The sequence below is a fragment of the Mauremys reevesii genome, linkage group 3 (assembly GCF_016161935.1).
Source record: "Mauremys reevesii isolate NIE-2019 linkage group 3, ASM1616193v1, whole genome shotgun sequence".
Lineage (NCBI taxonomy): Eukaryota > Metazoa > Chordata > Testudines > Geoemydidae > Mauremys > Mauremys reevesii.
In genome coordinates, this window is record NC_052625.1 from 70,438,668 (window position 1) to 70,461,353 (window position 22,686).

The 22,686-nt window shown below is 43.3% G+C and overlaps 2 protein-coding genes and 1 long non-coding RNA gene across 5 annotated transcripts in view; 2 read left to right on the forward strand and 1 right to left on the reverse strand.

The window, feature by feature from the left end:
• Window positions 1-80: 80 nt before the first annotated feature.
• On the forward strand, window positions 81-3,052 carry LOC120401127 (the record flags this gene model as incomplete). Its single annotated transcript, XM_039530797.1, has 2 exons — window positions 81-1,299; window positions 1,844-3,052. Coding segments are annotated over exons 1-2 (2,310 nt in total), but the record flags the coding sequence as incomplete, so codon positions are not given.
• Window positions 3,053-6,989: 3,937 nt separating this feature from the next.
• LOC120401047 lies at window positions 6,990-21,296 on the reverse strand. Its single transcript, XR_005596254.1, has 3 exons — window positions 21,099-21,296; window positions 7,790-7,866; window positions 6,990-7,148 (listed from the first exon to the last, which is right to left on the reverse strand). It is a non-coding gene; the product is annotated as an uncharacterized LOC120401047 (long non-coding RNA).
• SMYD3 (SET and MYND domain containing 3) overlaps window positions 14,064-22,686 on the forward strand; it is a 631,978-nt gene continuing 623,355 nt past the window's right edge. Inside the window, exon 1 of one of the 3 annotated variants that reach the window (XM_039530570.1) lies at window positions 14,064-15,115. Coding sequence is in view for 1 of the 3 variants with exons in the window: in XM_039530569.1 (XP_039386503.1) it covers window positions 21,333-21,496 (164 nt within the window). In the remaining 2 variants the exon portion in view is untranslated. Of the gene's footprint in view, window positions 15,116-21,239; window positions 21,497-22,686 lie in introns of those variants that run through there. The other 2 variants (XR_005596251.1, XM_039530569.1) reach the window with 2 other exon arrangements.

Sequence of the window (22,686 nt, forward strand, 5' to 3'; positions counted from 1 at the left end):
AGCTGGATTCGGCATCTACCTGAGTGACTGAGCAGCCCTTTTTAGGACCGCACTGCTCACCTCCGTAGTAAGAGGAAGGGGCTAGAAAAGGTGCCCTAAACATTGTTTGCTTCACAGAACCCTGGCCAGCTTACCGCGGCTGGAGGGGATCCCATCTTATGCGGTCGAACAACAAAACTTCAAATAATAAAACATAAGATGACACCACTCACTATTGGTACATGGAACGTACGCACACTTCAAGACAACCCCTCAGCAGATCGACCAGAAAGAAGAACAGCCCTGGTCGCCAGAGAGCTCGCAAGATTTAACATCGATATTGCGGCCCTGTGTGAAACTCGTCTAGCCAACGAAGGTCAGCTCACAGGAATAGGAGGTGGTTACACATTCTTCTGGTGTGGACGCAGCAGTGACGAACGTCGTGAATCTGGAGTTGGCTTTGCGGTTAAGAATCATCTTGTCCGCAAACTTGCCAGTCTTCCGAAGGGCGTGAACGATCGATTCATGACACTGCATCTTCCACTACCGAGAGGAAAGCAAGCTATACTAATTAGCGCTTACACACCCACAATGACGAATCTGGATGAAGTAAAGGACAAGTTTTATGAAGATCTCGATGCCCTACTTTCATCCGTGAAGCGCACCAACAGGCTGATTCTACTTGGCGATTTTAACGCGAGAGTAGGATCTGATCACTCTGCCTGGGATGGCGTCACTGGAAAAAATGGAATCGGCAAATGCAACAGCAATGGCCTACTACTACTGAAGACATGTGCGGCTCATGATCTAATCATCACCAATACCATCTTCCGCCTGCCCACTCGCAAAAAGACGTCCTGGATGCACCCACGCTCCAAACACTGGCATCTCATTGATTATGTCATTGTGCGGAGGAAAGACAGACAGGATGTAAGGGTGACCAAGGCCATGCCGAGTGCTGACTGTTGGACTGATCATAGACTCATCTCCAAATTAAGCCTTTACATCAAGCCAAAGAGACGTCCGCAGGGAAACAAAGCTGTGATGAAAAAGATCAACATCAGTAAACTGAGGAACCCCAATACAGCAGCTTCACTGGCAGAAGATCTTGACAACCAACTCTCAGAGCTGCAATTAGAGGAAAATGCTGAGGACTGGGAACGCTTCTGGAATATTGTGCACTTTTCTGCACTAAAGGTTCTTGGACTCTCACACAGGAAACAGGAGGACTGGTTTGATGAAAACGATGAAGAGATCAAGGCCTTACTTGCTGAAAAGCACCGCCTTCACCGTGCTCATCAGAACAACCCGTCGTCAACAGCTAAGAAAAATGCCTTTAACAACACTCGCAGGACCGTACAGAGCAAGCTTCGTAAGATGCAGGACTCCTGGTTGAGTGCCAAAGCAGATGAAATCCAGAAGTTTGCTGATAGAAACGATGCTAAACGGTTCTACGAAGCCCTCAGATCCTTGTACGGACCTCGGCCCTCAGGGAGCTCCCCTCTACTGGACTCAGATGGGTGCAACTCTCATTACTGAGAAGACTCTGATTCTACAGCGTTGGGCTGAGCATTTTCAATCCGTGCTGAACCGCCCATCTTCCATCAATAACGAGGCGATTGACAGAATGCCCCAGGCGGATATCAACTACAGCCTGGACGTTCCACCATCAGAGACTGAAACCTTACAGGCCATCAGTCAGCTGTCCAGTGGCAAGGCTCCAGGATCTGACGCGATCCCAGCAGAAGTCTATAAGGATGGTGGTGCAGTGCTTGTCGACAAACTCACTCAGCTGTTCCAGTCCTTCTGGAATCAAGGGTCCATTCCTCAGGAATTGAAAGACGCGTCCATCGTACACCTCTACAAGAGGAAAGGAAATCGAAAAGTCTTTGATAATCATAGAGGAATATCACTGCTTTCTAGCGCAGGTAAGATCCTTGCACGAGTGTTGCTGAATCGCCTGATTGGCCACCTGGAACAGGGTCTACTACCTGAGACACAGTGCGGCTTCCGCAAAGAGCGTGGCACTGTGGACATGATCTTTGCAGTCCGACAGCTCCAAGAGAAGTGTCAAGAGCAGAATCGTGAACTGTACACCATCTTCGTGGATCTTACCAAGGCTTTTGACAATGTCAGTCGTGAAGGTCTGTGGCGCATCATGTCAAAGTTTGGGTGCCCTGACAGATTCATCCTGATGGTACGTCAGTTCCACGACAGCATGACGGCTCGTGTTCTGGACGACAGAGAAGCTTCAGAGGCCTTTCCCGTCACAAACGGCGTCAAGCAAGGGTGTGTGCTGGCACCAACCCTGTTCAGCATAATGTTTTCAGCTATGCTGTCAGACGCCTTTCAGAACAGTTCCTTGGGAGTCAGCCTGAGATACAGGACTGATGGGAAACTGTTCAACCTGCGAAGACTCCAGGCTGTCACCAAGATAAAGGAGACTGTGTTACGAGACCTCCTTTTTGCTGACGACTGTGCCCTGAATGCTGGATCAGAGCAAGAAATGCAAGCCAGCATGGACAAATTCGCAGCAGCATGCGACAACTTCGGCCTCCTCATCAACATAAAGAAAACCGAAGTGATGCACCAGCCAGCTCCGAAAGCCCAACACCAAGAGCCCACCATCACAGTGAAGGGACAAAAGCTGCAAGCAGTGGACCAATTTGCATACCTTGGCAGCACCCTCTCCCGTGCAGTGACAATTGACATCGAGGTCAACTGCAGAATCGCCAAGGCAAGTTCTGCATTCGGCGGACTGCTGACTAACGTGTGGGACCGCCGTGGAATAAGCCTTGCTACAAAGCTTAAAGTCTACAGAGCAGTAGTGCTAACTACCCTGATGTATGCCAGTGAGACTTGCACTGTATACAGGAGGCACGCTAGGCAACTGAATCACTTCCACACGACTTGCCTCCGCAGACTTCTGAGGATCCGGTGGCAGGATAAGGTGCCAGAGACAGAAGTCCTCTCCAGAGCAGGCCTGCTGTCGGTTCATACTCTGCTTATGAAAGCCCAGATACGCTGGGCAGGCCACGTTGTAAGGATGCCAGACAACCGCATCCCCAAACAGCTCTTCTGTGGTGAGCTGTCTCAAGGAAAGCGATCGTACGGGGGACAAAAGAAGCGATACAAAGACACGCTGAAAGCTTCTCTCAAGTCCCTGGATATCGACATCACCTCCTGGGAAACCCTGGCACAAGACCGATCGACATGGCGTACACTGATCCACCAAGGCTGCCAGACATCTGAAGCCAGAAGGATAACCATAGCACAAGAGAAGCGTGCACTCCGTAAAGCCAGAGCTGCAAATTCTGTAACAGTGGTGCCCATACATGTCTGCCCGACATGTGGCAGAACATTCCGTGCCCGTATTGGCCTTACCAGCCATTTGCGGACGCACCGTGGACAGCTCACAACCTGTTAGATGTCAAGGTCTTCTTTGAACACGATGGACGAACATCATCATCACCAGGGTTACAGTTGGTGATGATGTAATTGAGTTAATAAGGACAGAAACGGGAGATGCGTCCAACACAAAGCTGGTTGTAATTGTGTGGCAAAGAAGAGAGAGGGCTGTAGTCATGGGACAGTCATATCCCAAATCTTCAGTTTGCAATAGTTACTTAATCCAAACAGCAATTAAAAATTATTGGTCATCTCTTGAGTATGCCCTTCAAGATGTAATGAGATGAGACTATTGATAGGCGTTCTATTGACAAGTTAAACAATATTTCTACTCAGAGGGCTTGAAATATAATATTGTCTGTCTTGTAAAACAAGTCGTCTTTTGGGATGAAAGTTAAATGTTGATCCAGGCACCTAGTTCTGATTCTTTGCCATGGAGGAGAACCAGCTTCATGTGGAAGTCTGTCTTTATTCCTGACCAGACTGGGTTCAGCATGCTCAGTTACTGGGGAGAAAATATATCCGGATTTTCAATAGTGTCCTCTGCAGGTGACTAAGGAGCAATATCGATGGGCTTAGAAAGAAGACCCATGTACTTAGGATAATGGTTGTGCTGTGGGAGAAGTAAAGTAGATCAAAATGAGGCGTTATGTCAGGGGACCCACAGAACTGCTCTGAGCAGGGGAACAGGGTGGGAAGAGGAATTGTGAAAGAGAATGCTTTGCATCTCTTGTGTTGAATTACAAGTAATAATTAATACATTTATGTTGTGGAAAATGTAAGAATGATTCCAGAACAGACCCCGGATTTGGCCTGACCATTAGAAAGAAATATGTCTCTCAGCCTGCTTTCTCAACCTACTGAGTTTGTGCTAATTGAAACAGGCCTGCCAGTTCGCGAGCTCTGTGCTAATTGTAGAAAAAATATCCAGAAACAAAGAGTTTGTTCTAAAAGTAACAAGATAACAGCTGTCCTTTATGGCTGGTACAACTTTGTTTTCCTAAACTCCAGAATAAGATTTGTGATGAATAGACTTATTGAAGTCTGTCATGTCCCATTGATTTTAGAATGGTTATATTAAAGGATGGGTAGGTGATAAAATGCAAATGTGACAGGATATACATTGGAGTGTAAGTGTGATTGTATGTATGATTAAATGAGGAATTAAAGGTTGAGGTGCCAGCTTTAAAATAAGACTGTTTGGCTGAAGAATACAGTAGACAAGATAGCCTGATAACCCTGAGGGCATACTTGCCCCAAGGACAGGAGGGCCAAAGAACCAGATAACAACATACTGTCATTCCGTCATTGCTGTGCCATCTGCATGATTGATTACCACTTCAAACATAAGAACAGCATGACAAGGCAAATACATGAGGATGGATCCCTGTAAGAACATACCCTGAAGACTGAGGACTTTGGGGTCTGATTCTGCAAACCAACTTCTAGGAGCATGAGATGCGCATCTGACAAGGCCCTGCTCCCTCCTCATGTCCAGGCCACCTGGCCAGTGGCTTGGCACGAGCAACTTGAAGGCTGGTAACTATGATGATGATCTTGCAGAAGCTGTGTGTGTGTATGAATGAATGTGAAATTGAATGGAATGTTATAGCTATAATTAACTGTTTGCTTTCTTTCTTTCTTTTATTTATTTATTTATTTATTATTTCTTTTCTTTCTTTCTGTATTCACGTGGCATTTTGCCTTATCCTCTTTAATAAGATCCTGCTGTTTTTTTATTTTATTGGTATAACATATCACTGTAGGGTTTATTCTGGAAAAAAAAACTGCATTTCACAAAAAATGAAATGTACCTGTATATTATATCAATTTTTTTTTAGTTTTTCAAATAACTTTAACCATAATTCTCAGAATTTGTAAATTGTATGAAAAGATTTGGTGTCAAGCTGTTTTATTCTTCATATGGAGCAGGGCCCTGCTCTGATAGCAGGGAGTCATATTGCATGAAAGAGTGGAACCTATTACCTGAAGAGAGAGAGGATCTTAGCAAAATGATCCTGTACTTTAGTGCCACGATAGCCATGCACATCACAAAGGATCATGGCAGGATCAGGTAAAGATAAGATGTATCTATCTATACTCTGATGTGTCAAGAAGCACATAAAGGCAGGGAAAAGTTTGAAATGGCATTTTGATTTGTGGAGGAGATTCTTAATGAAGGTCTGTATAAACTGATGCCATAGGCTTAAATATCTTTTTGACCACTGGTCCATGACCAGTGCTTAGAACAGGGCCTGAAAGCATTTCTGTTTGCTCTGCCAAAGTCTTCCTTGGCCTTAGTGACATAATTCATTACAATTATGGCTTTAACTTGTTTTAAATGTTAACTGTTAAAAAGTGTATTAAAGAAAGCTAATTCCTCTGCTGCTGTTCTCTCTTTCAATAAAACGTGAGAAGTCATTTGAAGCCTAGTCAAAACAGCAGCTCGTGTTGAACCCAGAGGAAGGAACTAAATCCCAGTATGAAATAAATTGAAGAAAAATATCAAGACCTTGTTGTTCAGACATTTCTCTTAATTCTGTTTGGCCATGGTAAGTGCCTTGGATTGAAACATTTTTTGAACTATTGAGAGGCTTAAAGGTATTGAAAAAAATATTCTGATTCCCATGCTTTAATATCTTGCTTCCCCACTCCCAAAATTCTGATGTGATTTTTAACAATCAGTATCTCAAACAACAACAGATAGTTTAATGCCATTTGAAAGCTGGAATCAGAAGTGGTAAAGCCTTGGATTTTAGATGGTAAAGCCTTGGATTCCAGTTGCACTATTTGTGATAGTAGCTACTACGGTACCTGGGCTAGAAACAAATTCTAGCCCTGGTTGCTTTGGAAATATGACTATAAGCCTTTTGCTAGTTCCTTAGAACAGAAAGGCTATTGTGACCCTGGTTCAGGACTGCATACAGATGCATTCTCTACCTTTTTGTGCTATGGATTAGTATAACTTTAAATTCCTGGAGGACATAGTTGGGAATTTTAGAGAATTAAAAATAGCTCCTTGAAAGTGTAGTGAAATGTATACTTTAATTCAGTTTCTTCTTGTAGTTTTCCTTAGAGCAGTGGTCCCCAACGTGGTGCCCATTGGTGCCATGGCGCCCGCCGGGGCATTTATGTGTGCCCGCCTAGTGCCTAGCAAGGGAGAGAAGCCGCGGCCCCACACCTGCTGGGGACAGAGTACTCCGGGGCTGTGGGCGCCGGTGTTCTCTGTCCTCGCGGCTTCTCTCTGGATTCATATATTATGTAAGATCAAGTTTAAATATGATGGTTTTTGTATTATTTAATGTACAAATACAAAATAAGCCTTGAAAAATTGTTGGCGCCCGCCACACTCTTCTGAAAATATGAATGTGCTTCTGGACACAAAAAGGTTGGGGACCACTGCCTTAGAGGAAAGTATACATGTTACAAGGGAGAGGAGCATCAAATTATGTAATTCAAAAGTGTAAATTGGTGAAATTGGACCATCTTTTTACCTCACAACAATGAAAAAGAACACTTAATTTTATTACTTCAAAATATATTTTCATTCTTAAATCTTATAAGCATGTAAACTTTAAATAATCAATTTTGGTAGACACGTGTTGGCTTTACTTATATGATTATGCATATAGTGCCTTAAATTTTCACTGAGATGTGTTCCCATCTCTAAAGATGGAGATAGATTACAGCTACATACTACTACATTTCAGTAGTTTTCATGCTTTTAGCAGTTCTAGCTGTAAGATACACCTAAAGATGACCTGAAAAGGAGAAAGGGAAAAAAAGGGTTGAAGTCTTTATTTACTGCCTTATTATGTGTAAAAGAGGCCTAAAAATAGGGTGTTGGAAGTTTTGTTTTCCGAAAAGTATCCGACTTCTTAAAACTTTAATCCCCATGCCCCATCATGCATACATGTATAATCAAGCCTAAAATCGCTTTTATTTTTCAGATTTTATAAAAGCACAGCTAGAAATCACATAAAGGAAACAGAACTACATAGAACTACATAGGTGTCATTTCATATCAAGAGATCAATAAGTCACCAAAATACTACACAGAAAGATAATTAATTTAGCGGAGCCTATAGAAAATCAGATAGCATAGTAAACTCAAAACGTTCCTTTGGCCAGGACATTCCCATTGACTTCAGTTGCAATTCTATGTTCCAAGGCTTGCAGTAGCAATCATATAAGAGCAGCATAATGAATTCCCCTATTTCTGCCAGTTGCACTGAATACATCTCAAGTTCACACCAGATCCACAGATTATCATACTAAAATATTTAAAATTGTGTGATGCAGAAAAATTGTGGAGTATCTCCTTTGCATTTTACATACTTTCTAATTGCAGCACTTAATTTATATAGTATTTTCATATAAAACGGCAAGATTTTAAAATTACCTTGGATACTAATTAAGTTGTAAGCTCCTTGGGGCAGGGTCTGTCTCTTACAGGAACAGTCTCTGGACCTCAGGGTGCTATTGTGTAATACAAATAATAAAAGATTGATGTGGCAGTTTAAATTCCACAGAATAACATGAATGAACGTAAATAAATCTTTTGAAGAATGTCTACTTTGAATTCACTGATATGATGTATATAGTTTCAGACAGGTTCAGCCTTATTAGTTAATCACTGCTTTGTTTCATATATTGTTTATTAGGAGCACTGTTTAGGCAGACAGACTTGCTATACCAAATCAGAGCAGCAATCCATCATGTTTTGTATCTTGCCTATGGTTCATGTGAAAATCTCTGTAATGCCCCTAACCTCTTTTATAATAACCTACATCTCAGGGAAAACTTCTTGAATTGCTGTGATGATCTGTTCACATCTTTAGTTATGAGTCCGGAATACTTACATCCTGGTATATGTAACTACCAGTGTTGTTGGTCATAAAATTACCTAGCTGCAATAGTTAAGGGCATACCTGCCTTTCCTGTGAATTCCTACAGGCTATCAAATGTATGTAGAAGTATTTCACTTATTTCTAGCTATTAATTTCAGTGGTACAGGATTAATCTCTTTTTAATGTATGCATCTTGTAATTTTTCATCTTCTGGGGTGTGTGTGTGTGTATATGACTTGAGTTCGTGTATTTTTTTTAATTCTGAAATGTTTACACATAATAGATGATAGTTTAGCTGTGCTTCCTCTAAATCGAAAGGGCTTTGCAAAATGTAATTAACATAATATCACTATGGGCCAGAGTAGTTTTCCTGTGTATGAAAATGGGGACAATAAAAACAGTTAAGGCCTAGATCCTTAAAGGTGTTTAGACACCTACCATTGATTTTAATCCCTTTGAGGATCTGGGCCTAAATGGCTTCCTCAAGGATGGAGAGCAAGTCCGTGGCAGACCTGGAATTAAGTCTCAATTCTCAGAAGTTATCAGCTGGCATCTTGTGCTTATTCAGCAACCCATATGCCTCAGTGTTGCCTACCCATGATTGCTCAAGGTAGATATGTCATTCTATGCTTTCCACTCAACTGGTGAAAAAACAGTTGTTTGACAATACACTCTGGAATACCATATCCAACTGAAACTAGGGGTAGCTTAGGTAAGAATAGAATTTGAACCAGGACAGATGCCTATACTATTGTAGAATATATCATGGAAGGTATATTCACTAGAAGTGGTCAGCACCTGTATTTTACAAGCCCTCTGAAAGTCAGTTATCAAGCTAGAGTGTTAAGTTCAGTACTGACTAGCAGTCCCCCCCTTCTGCATCACCAGTGCCACTTCCTTCTGCTAGACCCTGTAATGGTCTGACTAGATGTTAGAGCCACAGGTGAATTTGGTGACCTCCCATAAATGTAAAAATGTGGTACAAACAGGTAAATTTTCCACTTCTTGTTGGATCGAGTCTACGCATGTATATAGTTTGGCTTTATTCTTGACAGATTACAACAATATAAATCTCAGCCTAAATTGGCTATTCCTAGGGGTGTCCCTAGAATTGCCATTATCCCAGTCACAACCTTCAGCATGGTTGTAAACAAGTCCAAGAGGAGTGTGACCATCCTCCCTTTCTTTATGGCTGAATGAGAGTCCTGAATTTTTTTCCATTGTAATTAAAGGTCTAACCATATGAAAAAGGTTGAGACCTACTGTTCTTGTTCCTCTGCCATGAAGACATTCTGCTTGGAACTTATAGGGGCCAGCAGCCAGCATGCGTTAGCAGTAATTACTATTCTTCATTATGGAGCAGAGTTCTAGCACCTGATCTCTAGAATGGATCAATTGAGAAACCCAGCATTTTACCACTTTATTTGTGGGTACATTTCTAAATATTTAACATTACTCCCCAAAATAGGAAATCAGACTTTTTAAAAAAGGCTTACATCCACACAATCAGTGTTACTAAAACTCAAACTCTTACTTTCAGGAATATTGTCTGGAAGAAATAAAAAATAATAATGCCCTGTAACATACTTGACTCATGCCTGCAATGATGGGAGACAATTTTCACCACGTAATTATCTCCAGGAAATGAGTCAGCAATAAAGTAGTTACACCTCTTGGCTGACAGCTAAGAAATTATATTAATATTGACTAAGTTTATTTCTGCCCTCCAAAGAAAGTTATACCACGTGGTTCTGAGACAGGAATGGGACAGAAGAACAAAAGTCAATTATAAAACTAATCATGTAAAAGGTCAGCATGTAATGTCTGTCTAAAGTAATCTGTATGAGAGATTATTATAAATCCTTGCTAGGCTTCAAAGTCCTCTGGCTGCTTTTTTTTCAAATATACACATAAGAATCATTCACTTCAACCTAGTGGACCAACATCAACTGCAGAAAGAGACAGGTATGCAATAATTGATGACCGTGCATTTGTTCACAAATCTCCATCTATGCTTGGAAGTTAAGTCTCTGATGCTGCAAACATTTATGCACATATATTTAACTGAAGTGAATGGAATTGCTCGCATGCTTAAAATAAAGCACAGTAACATGCATAAGCATTTGTAGGAGCAGAGTCTAACCCTATTGCTGGAAGTGGTTGTCAGGAACAGTGTATTGGTACTGAAAGTAGGGTGACTAGATGTCCCGATTTATAAGGACAGTCCCGATATTTGGAGCTTTTTCTTATATAGGCACCTATTACCCCCCACCTCCTGACTTGATTTTTCACACTTGCTGTCTGGTCACCCTAACTGAAAGTGATTTACTCACAGGTAGGAATGGGACAATACTGGGTTCAGCACTGCATCAGAAAGTTCAATCTAAGTCTATTTTGCTTTGAAAAAACAAAGTACCACCACATGTCTTGGAATGTTTTACTGCTTTTATAAAATGGGAATGATTGCAGTAAAAATATTTTTTAAATAAGCAATTTTTTCCTAATAATAAAAAAAAAAGTTTTCAAGGATCTCAAGAAACAGGTGTATTTGTGACCTTTAAAGGAAGATTGCAGTAGTTTAGAAAAGTTTCGTGTGTGCTATGGGGAGAAGTAGGAATGCTGAGGCGTATGGACTGATAGAAAAATAGTATTTTTGGTATTTTTCATTGTCTCGGGGGGTGGTTTTTCTGAAGTGAGTGATATTTGATTGGCTCAATTTTATTAACTATAAACATATTTTTATACATTGCAAAACAGTGGAAAAGTAACAAGCATTGAATGAGTCTGGCAATGCAGGCAGGAGCTGGGAAATGCTATCTGCATGTCTCCAAATGTTTCTCATGTTGGATTGGAATAGCTGGCCTATTGCAATCTCCATCTCGCCTGAGCAGGCTGCTATTATTGCAGAAACAACAAGGAGTCTGGTGGCACCTTAAAGACTAACAGATTTATTTGGGCATAAACTTTCGTGGGTAAAAAACCTCACTTCTTCAGATGCATGGATCTTCAGTCTTTAAGGTGCCACTGGACTCCCCTGTTGTTTTTGTGGATACAGACTAACATGGCTACCCCCTGATACTTGGCAGTATTGCAGAATCACTCCAAATTATGTTATTGTTTTGTGAGGTTGGCAATGGAGGACTAGCATGAAACTACCAAATTAATTTTTGTGACCTAACCCAAGTCTTCAGAGATAAATGTTGTATGTACTAATCCACAATGCATTTGCCCAAATTCTGCCCTCGGGTTATGCACATGTAAATCCTACTGGCTACAATGGGAGTTCACATGGCTAGCTGACAGCAGAATTTGGCCCATTCTCTTTTTTATGAATTGTGAAGACTGTGCCTGCTGTTGCTCTGGAATACTTCACTTTTGGCATTCATACAGAACACTGGTTCTCAACCTGTGGCCCACGGACCACTTGTGGCCCAATCAGCGCACAACTGCAGCCCATGTGACATCCTTAGGGACAAACAGGTAGTATTGGATGCAGCCCACATAACACATTGTGGGCTGCATGTGTGGCCCACAATGGTAATTAGGTTGAGAACCACTGATCTAGAATAATGTACTCTATTGAGGAAGGCACATACATCAGCTAGGTATGACTGATTTAATAATGCACCCTTAACGATCCTAAATTCAGCCCAACGGTAATAAGGAATATTCCTGCTGTGCATTATAATGCCATAGTTTACAAGGGTTTATGTCATAAAGAACAAATTGTCTAACAAACTGCCAAGTAAATAAAGCAATCAACATGCAGCTGTCATTTATGGTCAGGGAAGGCGATGACTCAATCATATCAAAATAGCTACAAAGACTAATCAAACCAAACCTGCTATAAAAAGACATGCTAAAATGAATAAATATAAAAATATGCAGCCATATTGGTCTACCTATGTGCTTTTTTAAAAAGTGAATTCAGGCTAAGATTTTCAAAGGATCCTAAGGAAGATAGGTGCTTAACTCCCTTAGGCTCTTTTGAAAATTTACCACCTTAATGCTTGTGTAAGGTGCTGGATGGATTGGATAGCTCTAGACACACAAGTCCCTGAGCCACAAGACAGGTGGAGCCAAAGCCAACTTTAGAGGCTTTCTTCCCAGATTTTGAAGACCTAGAAATGGTCAGGATAGTCTAATTTGGGGGAGGGGGGCATCAGGGTAGAAAGAGTTGCTACTCATTTCTTGATAATTTAAACCAGTTGTGAGGGCAAAATGTTTGTCATATTCCTAAATATCAAAGTGTATTCTTGGCCCCCCTATAGTTGGCTGGGGTTGGCCATTGAGACCTCCGGCCATGAGTCTCTCCATTTCTAAGGAAACCCAGGACCAATTTGTGGCTGTGGGGAATGTGTCACCCAAGTTGCTGCTAGCATAGGCCACCACTAATTTAATAGGCAAAGCTTGAAATGGTAATGCCACTTTTCTTCCCCAGTCTGACCTCTACCCAATAAACAATGGTGTGATCATAGTGGACAGGATATGTTACATTCTGGAAAAGGGAAGAAATTGTTTTTGCAATGCCAAGAATGTTAATTCTGGAAAAATTCCACCACGATTTCAACAGCTTCCACCCCACCATCAACCTCAGCCTGGACCAATCTACACGGGAGGTCCACTTCCTAGACACTACGGTGCAAATAATTGATGGACACATTAACACCACCCTATACCGAAAACCTACCGACCGCTATGCCTACCTTCATGCCTCCAGCTTCCATCCCGGGCACACCACAAGATCCATTGTCTACTGCCAAGCACTGAGGTACAACCGCATCTGCTCTAACCCCACAGACAGAGACCAACACCTACAAAATCTCCACCAAGCATTCTCAAAACTACAGTACCCACACGAGGAAATAAGGAGACAGATCAACAGAGCCAGACGTGTACCCAGAAGCCTCCTACTACAAGACAAACCCAAGAAAGAAACCAACAGGACTCCACTGGCCATCACATACAGTCCCCAGCTAAAACCCCACCAGCGCATCATCAGGGATCTACAACCCATCCTGGAGAATGATCCCACACTTTCACAGGCCTTGGGTGGCAGGCCAGTCCTCGCCCACAGACAACCTGCCAACCTGAAGCATATTCTCACCAGTAACTGCACACCGCATCATAGTAACTCTAGCTCAGGAACCAACCCATGCAACAAACCTCGATGCCAACTCTGCCCACGTATCTACACCAGTAACACCATCACAGGACCTAACCAGATCAGCCACACCATCACCGGTTCATTCACCTGCACGTCCACCAATGTAATATATGCCATCATATGCCAGCAATGCCCCTCTGCTATGTACATCGGCCAAACTGGACAGTCTCTAAGGAAAGGATAAATGGACACAAATCAGATATTAGGAATGGCAATATACAAAAACCTGTAGGAGAACACTTCAACCTCCCTGGCCACACAATAGCAGATCTTAAGGTGGCCATCCTGCAGCAAAAAAACTTCAGGACCAGACTACAAAGAGAAACTGCTGAGCTCCAGTTCATCTGCAAATTTGACACCATCAGCTCAGGATTAAACAAAGACTGTGAATGGCTTGCCAATTACAGAACCAGTTTCTCCTCCCTTGGTTTTCACACCTCAACTGCTAGAACAGGGCCTCATCCTCCCTGATTGAACTAACCTCGTTATCTCTAGCTTGCTTCTTGCTTGCATATATAAACCTGCCCCTGGAAATTTCCACCACTTGCATCTGAAGAAGTGGGTATTCACCCACGAAAGCTCATGCTGCAGAACGTCTGTTAGTCTATAAGGTGCCACAGGATTCTTTGTTGCTTTTACAGATCCAGACTAACACGGCTACCCCTCTGATACTTGACAAGAATGTTAATGTCTGCTCTGGGTACAGCACAGACAATAGCAGTGCAAGTTTCCCTGTATTGTTCCCCAGTCTTTTTCTGGAGGAATATCTCTAGGAGTGAGATGGAAGCTTACTCTTCCTTTGCCTTGGTAATGAATTAAGGCTGCCTGTAAGTGTATTAGGTTTTGTCATGTATATTTGTCTATTAGGAATTTGACTGAGACCATCAACTCATTTCACATATGCCACAGAACAGCTGACACAAAAATTAACAGCAACATTTTTTTAAGTACATCAGCAGCAGGAAGCCTGTGAAACAATCAGTAGGGCCATTGGATAATTGAGGTGCTAAAGAAAGCAATCAAGGAAGACAAGGCCATTGCAGAGAAGCTAAATAAATTCTTTGCATGGGTCTTCACTGTAGAGGTTGTGAGGGAGATTCCCACACCAGAACCATTGTTTTTAGGTGACAGATCTGAGCAACTGTCCCAGATTGAGATGACATTAGAAGAAGTTTTGGGGGGGAAAAAGATAAATTAAACAGTAATAAGTCACCAGGTGCAGATGGTATTCAACCAGGAATCACAGGCCAGAGAAACTAAAATGGTGGTCTTGGAGCAATTTGGCCAATACCAAGTAGGCAGGCTGAGGCGAGATAAAGGCCCCATCAAAATCTGAAGGGAGGGGTCAGTTGAACATAGCTCAGGTTTTCAATCAGGTCCTGCTTTGATTGACAGATGAGTTTAGAATCTGTGATTGGTCTGTTCAGGGGAGGCTTAAAGATGATTGGAGAATGGGTATGTTAATGATAAAGATTGAAGAAAGAACCAATCAGAATAGGTTACAAATCTGTATATCAGGTAGGCGCTGACAGACTGTGGGGAGCAGTTGCTGTTATTATGGGGGTAGCATGAATGAGCAAACTGAACCAACATTGTGAGAATCATCAAAAGCTGAATGATAAGCGCTGAAATCCCTGAAGAAAGAAAAATAAAGACAAAGTAGTTAGAGAAGAAGCACTTGTTGACCAGAGGGACAGAAGACTACAGAGAAGTAAGTATGATGACTCCCATCTAAGGGTGTGTGTGTTTAAATAAGAACTTGCTGTCAGTATCCTGCATGTGACTGATCATCACATGTGGAATGTAACTACTTAAAGCTATTTCCTATTGTATAATATTGCAGTGTTGGGGTACTCTAATGTGTATATGTATTAAAGAAATTTTACTTTCTTTTTAATGTATGCCTTTTGAAAGAGTTTGATGCTTTAGATGTACTATATTAAGACATATTGTGTCAAATAAAAGTTACTCTTGTTTTTCAAAGACTAATATCTGAGTGTCAGCTCTTTTGAGCGGAGGGCTGTATCCATGTTCTTCCTAGGGCTAATAGAATTAGTTTCTTCGGGGGAGTTTTCCCAAAAGCCAGAGGAAAACCCCCTAGTAAAACTCTAGCAATTCTTCTAGGGATGACCCCCTTTTCACCTACCAAACAGACAACTTGAGGATTGAGTTACTGATCTAGGCAGACCACTGCGGGGGTGCCTTGAGTCTTGTGGGGGTTTTTTTTGGGGGGGTGTGTGCAAAGGTGATACAGTTCATATAGTTTACTTGGACTTTCAGAAAGCCTTTGACAAGATCCTTCCATAAAGGCTCTTATGCAAAGTAAATTGTCATGGGATAAGATTGAAGGTCCTCTCATGGATCAGTAAACTAGTTAAATAATAGGAAACAAACAATAGGAATAAGTTTTCAGAATAGAAAAAGATGTAAATAGCAGGGTTCCTGTAGTACCTGTGCTATTCAACATATTAATAAATGACCTGGAAAAGGGGGTGAATGAGGTGGCAAAGTTTACAGGCAATACAAAATTACTCAACATAGTTAAGTCCAAAACTGACAGTGAAGAGTTACAAAGGGATCCCACAAAACTGGATGACAAAATAGCAGAGGAAATTCAGTGTTGTTAAGTGCAAAGTAATACATATTGGAAAAAATAATCCTAACTATACATACAAACCGATGGGTCCTAAATTAGCTGTTACCACTCAAGAATGAGATTTTTGGAGTCATTGTGGATAGTTCTCTGAAAATATCTGCTCAGTGTGCAGCAGTAATCAAAAAAGCTAACAGTGTTAGGAAAGGGACAGGTAAGACAGAAAATATGATACTAAATTCATGGTACTCGCACACCTTGAATACTGCATACCGTTCTGGTTGCCCCATATAAAAAATATCACTTGCAAATGGTACAGAGGAGGAAAACAAAAATGGTTAGGGGTATGGAACAGCTTCCATACAAGGAGAAATGAGAGACTGGGATTGTTCCTTAGTCATTTCTTCTCTAAAAGGGGGAATGTGATCAAGGTCAATAAAATCATGAATGGTGTAGCGAAAGGGAACAGGAAATTATGTATCCCTTCAAATAACATAAGAAACAGGGCCACCCTATGAACTTAATAGGCATCAAGTTTAAAACAAACAAAAGGAAGTACCTCACATAATGCACAGTCAACCTATGGAACTCATTGCCTGGGGATGTTGTGAAGGCCAAAAATATAACTGCTTTCAAAAAAGAATTTAGATAAGTTTAAGGAGGATAGGTGCATTTATGACTATTGGCCACGATAGTTAGAGACACAATCCCATGCTCCGGGTGTCCCTAAACCTCTGATTGTCAGAAGCTAAGATTGGATGACCAGGACAGATCACTCAAAATTGCCCTGTTCTATTCATTCCTACTAAAGCATCTGGCACTGGTCACTATCAGAGGACTGGATACTTGGCTAGATGGACTGTTGGTCTGACCCAATAGGGCCTGTCTTATATTTCTATGATGGTAATTACTTTGTTCAAAGTTACCGTGGGCTGGATGTGGATTAATGGATGATTCTTGAGTTCACTCTCATTCAGTCCTACATAATATCTTGTCTGTATTTATGTAAATATATATTAGCGATAGTTACTAATACTATTTCAAAGTCACATTCTTAGTCTTTAAATGACTGAAGCACTATTAAAAAATAATACTGTAGAGCATAATCCTGCAGCTGCCAGGAGAGAATAGCTAGGTGACCTCACAGGTAATTTTGTTTCCATCTCATTATTTTTATCCTGAGAGAAAGTGCTAAAGAATGTCCTATCATCCTGACCAATTTAATGATTTATGTACTACAACCATAATTAACTTTTTTTTCTTGTGATCAAATACCAAATAGGTGCATTTAGTAATCAAATGCTAATACAATGTTTTTGTAGCTCATTACAATCTAAATACTGTCATACTCAGAATATTACCTAATTTAAGCATTAATTCCTTAAAGCTGGGCATTCTTCTTGAGAGTTTTGGGAAGTATGAAGCAATAAAGCTTTATTCCCATGATTTGTTTTCATGGAAAAACTGTATCTGGTACTCTGCAGTTGTATTATTTATTCCATGTGCATTTTCTGCAATTTCTATTCACTTTTTTCTATATTATAGTTCTTGACAAAGGCACTGCAAAGCCCCATTCCTCCCTTAAATTTATTCACTCAAGAGGTAAATGTTCCATTTTATTATTGATTGATTTTTGGTCTGTTAGCAACCTACACTGTGCAAACACAAATGGTGTGCTCCTGGTACACTCTGAAAAGCCAAGAGTCAGGCTAGGGGGAAGGAGTACAGCATATGAGCAAAATGATCACATGGTGGTTGGCCATGTCCTGATTAATATTTTAAATATAAATCTATATTAAGACTATCCACAAATATATTATATCTCCACAATGAGTCATTATTTTGGCAGTAGCTTGCCCAAAGGATTATCACTAAGCATAATGATGGTGTTGACGAATGTTTAACTTGCAGAACTAGATTGCATTAGAGCTTATGATACCCCAGAATTGCTGTAACTAGCTAATTTACATATGTCAAAAATTTCACATTTTCCATTTTAGAATTTTGTGGTTTGATATGCACTGGATTTATCTTATAACAGCATTTTGGACACACATGATATCTCTTGGACTAGCATACTGCAGTTGAAAGTTTAGTATTTTTATCTTCAATTACTTAACTGTTACTGCAAACAAAAAGATGTTAGAAATGAAAAAGCAATTGCCCAGAAGTGTTGTTCTCTGTGTTTTTTAGGATTGTTTCAACAGGGGCACACTACTCTCATTTGCTATAGAACAGCATGTGGACTCCCCCTACTGGTACACTGAGGGAAAACAATGAGGAAAGAGGGGACCGAAGAGATGAGTGAGCTCAACCAACTCCCATTTCACTTACTGTAAACAGACAATACTCAGAACCGCACAGGAGCACTTTGCATCTCACAGGCTTTGGCCCGTTCTCAATGGGTCATTACTTTGTCCTTCTGGCTCCCTGCTTCTCCCATCCCATTTACTTGACAGCTTCAGTTGAATGTTCTAATTGGCTACCATTACTCTGCAAAACCCCAAACTAATTGATGGTTTTCACTGCCATCATTATACAGGAGTTGCCTTCCCCATGGAAATTGTTCACCATCCACACAATCTCTTGTCCTCTATCTTAATCTACATGTATGTTCACCAGATCACTATGATATCCCCCCAAGGACCAGGAACCAAACTTGTAAATGCCCTGCTTTGGGAGATTTCAGGTGAGTGCAACACACATAATCCTCATGGTAATCATCTTTCTAGATGAACCTGACTGCACAATAGTCAGACCCAGTCATTCCATGTTTGTTAAAATATTACACAAGTAATTAGGCAGAGAGTATCTTACAATGGATGTGTATAGCTTCTAGAATAATGGAGCCCCCAAGTCACGTTTAGACTTCTGTTTCCTCATAGTGTAATGTGTTTAATGGAGTGGGGAAAAAAATACACAATTCACAATGTCACAGAGCAATCATTTTGTTCTACTAATTAATAACCTATAAGAGAGGCCACTGAAATGGCCATCAAGAGATAGGGATGTTGGTTAGTTCTGAATCTAGGGCTAGTCACTTACAGCTATGCCAGCCCCAAACCAATTCAACCCATATAGTGTAAGATTATCTGAAAGAGGTGAAAGATATTCACATGTCAGCAGCACATTGGTGGTACTGCTTTTCAAAGCAAGAAAAGAGGGTTTTATCTGAGAACAATGACAGGGGACAGCATCAGTTCTGCAGAGCCCTCTGCAGGAAATACAAGGTAAAGGTAGATGCTTGGGCCAGATCTGTGTCCCCATTCAAGACAGGTATCAGATGATCAGCAGGAAAAATACATGAGGGGCAGCTACAACTGCCTGTGTTAATCAAACATGAGGCGAGCAGGTTCCCCCCAGTACTGTGGCCAGCCCTACCAATGAGCCCCACATTTTGTCTCCTGCCATGGACTAGTTGCAGGCTCTGGAGATATGTGATGTACGGAGGGCATGTCAATGTAAGTCCCATTTCCTCAGTCAGTGAAACCCAGCACTGGTTCCTCCCTGGTGAGGCCTTCCACTTGCTGAGATGAACCTGAGCAGTGCTGTCCCTAGGTCAGGCTCAGAGGTGCTGCTGGGAAATCCCTGCCACCATCACTGCCCAGCTGGTTCTATAGCCTCATTTCCACTGTGGGTTAGGGTAACCACCTTTTGAAATGCAAAAAACCAGCAACATCCCTCATATGGCAAGCCTGCCACAACCCCCACAAGGGAACTCTGCAACTGGCCCTCCAACAGCCACTTATAGTGTCTAGAGAGACAGGGCTGCTCTTAGGGAAAATGGTACCCTGGGTGAATTTGTATTTTGGTGCCCTTGGCCCCCATGGGTTCCCCCCCAGAGGCCCCCTGCCTCCCACCAGTGCTTCATTGGTATTGAAAGGTGCCAGGGCTCAGCCACAGCAAGCTCTGGCACAAATTAAGCACTGGGTGGGTGGCTGGAGAGTGGTGGCTGCTGGCTGGGCACCTAGCTCTGAAGGCAGTGCTGCTGCCAGCAGCAGCAGAGAAGGTGGCATGATATATGGTATATTGCCACCATTTGTGCTGCACTGTGTCTTCTTCACTCCTAACCCCTGCACCCCCTCCTCTGTCCCTAACCTTTACACTTCCCTCCTGTGCCCATATGGGGAAATTGACCTGGATGCATGAAGTGGCTGGCACTGCTGCTTGCTCCCTAGTCAAACACTGCTCCTTCATGCCCCCCTAGGGGACTATAGGGGGGAAATGCAGGGCTCCCTTCATCCACATCACTTTCCCCAACTGGGCTGCATAAGGGAAGGGCAGAGCTGCAGCTCCTGATGCTCGCTTCACAGCACAGGTGGGGAAAGTACCTAGGTGCACAGACTGCTTGGTATTGTTCTTCACTCCCCCCTGGGGGGAGGGGCACAGAGGAATGTGGGGGGGGGTGAGCCGTATCTGTCCATCACCAGGCCCCCCCCCCCCCCCCAAATGTTCCTTCATGGGAAAGAATCAGGGAAAAATCTGGCCCCTCCTCCCTCCCCCCTGCATTGCCTCTGCGAGTTTGTGGTATTCCTCTGGCAGCCGGCAGCATGCAGCTCTACACTCCTGCATGGCATCCCCCTGACCATGGCACCCTGGTTGGTCACTTGAGTGACCCATCCCTAAGGCCAGCCCTGTAGTCAGATAACACATAAGATTGATAACATCACATGTCCCCTCACTCTCACCTGACTCAACCCCACAAGCATGGGCCACTTGCATGTTGGTGGGCAGGCAGCTGTTGTATTTTCAACAGTTTTGATCTATTATCACTTCAACTGCAGAAGTGGGAATAGCTGGAGACACAGACACTTTTAACATTAGATATCCCAGTGTATTGTGATAATAATGCAAATCTTTAGCCCTAGGTTAAACAACAACCCAGCAGATTATTTTTCTGGCAACTCCATAAAAAAATGGTCATCCTGGTCAAATACCAGCCAGGTGGTAACCCTACCAATAGGTGTAGGTACCACAGCACAGGGATGCCAAACTCCCTGCACCCACGCCCTCGGGGGCTTTCTGTCAGGGCATGGGGGAGGTGGGCAGGGACACCAGCCCCGTGCTAGCTGCTTGGGGCACAGGGAGACCAGGCCCTCACCTTGGGGATGGGAAGAGTCCAGCCTTCCCCCTCAGTAAGGGGCAGCCTGGAGGTGGGCTGGGGCTCTCCTCGCCCTCTGCCCCCATTGCCAGCCCGCCGCAGGGCGGGGCTTTTCTCGTTGCTAGGCCCCAGGAAGGAGGCCGGTGACGGCGGGTCTCTGCCCTCACTAAAGATGGCTCCGGCGGCTACCGGGGCCGGACCACGTGGGGGCCGAAAGGGGTTGCGGCGCGGGACATGGAGCCAGGGAGACTGGAGAAGTTCCCGAGCCCGGGCAGGGGCAGCGGCCTCCGCGCTCTGAGGCGGGCGCGGCCCGGCGAGCTGCTGTACCGGGCCGAACCCTTTGCCTGCACCGTCACCAAGCAGCGACTGGGCGGCGTGTGCGAGCGCTGCCTGCGCAGGTAATGAGCAGAGCCGGGTCCTCCGGCAGCCCCCAGCCGCCCTTCCCGCCTGCACGCGTCCCCGCCTGCCGGCCGCCGCTGCCCCTCCCCGCGTGGGAGGGCTTCCCCGCAAACACACCCACCCGCCCCTGCCCCAGCCGCAGCCGCGTCCGGCGGAGCCCGCCCTGCGCTCAGCCCCTCGCGGGGCCAGCCCGGGGCGCCTACGCTGTGCGTTATAGACCCATAGGCCACCCCGAAACCCGGCTCCCGCCCTGCGCAGCCCTCACGGCCACGGGCCACGCGTGTGGGACAGGAGCCCCGCCCGCTCTGCCCTTTCGCACCCTACTCCGCGCCACCCTGGCTGCAGCCCAGAGCCCGGCTCCCCGCCGGTGCGCGCCTGCAGCCCGGGTTTTGGGCATTCGGAGTTTGTATCTAGCGCCGGGCGGGCTCGGCAGAGGAAGCGGGGCGGGCAGGGAGGGGAACTGGCGTGCTGAGTTGTGCTATTGGCCAGTCATAACGCCAGAAGGGACGCCATGGCAGTGACACAGGGTGGGAGGAAGAGCAGTAGTAAGGGGAGGATGCGATTGATCTCTAGACTTGGCAGAAATTGATTGTTATTTTTAAAATAACAAATATTTATTTTTAAGCAGTTCCCCCTGATCTTTATCAATTTAAATGGTCACAGGTATGGGAAATTAGGTAGGGGCAAACAATAGGGAGTGTCTGACAGTAATTGTTTAATAACAGACTTTCAGATTCAAAAAGTTAAATATTACTTTTGAGGTACAAGTTGTCAACATTGTGTGTCAAAATATACAAAGTAAATATTAAACTCAAAGAGTTCTCAAGCAGTATTATTATTCTTACTTTTCCTGTTTGTAAACATCAATTATTATGGATGGAAATAATTTTTCATGGGTTTGTGTGTGTTTGTTAAGAATGGCCTTACTGGGTCAAGCCAAAGATCTATCTAGACCAGTATCCTGTCTTTCGACAGTAGCTAATATCAGGTGCCCCAGAGGGAATGAACAGAATCGGTAATCATCGTGATCCATCCCCAGTCTCTCATTCCCAGCTTCTTGCAAACAGAGGCTAGGGACACCATTCCTGCCAATCCTGGCTAATAGCCATTGATGGGCCTATTCTCCATGAATTTATCTAGGTTTTTTTTTTTTACTCTTGTCGAAGAAAAACTCAGTTCTCGCTTTCTG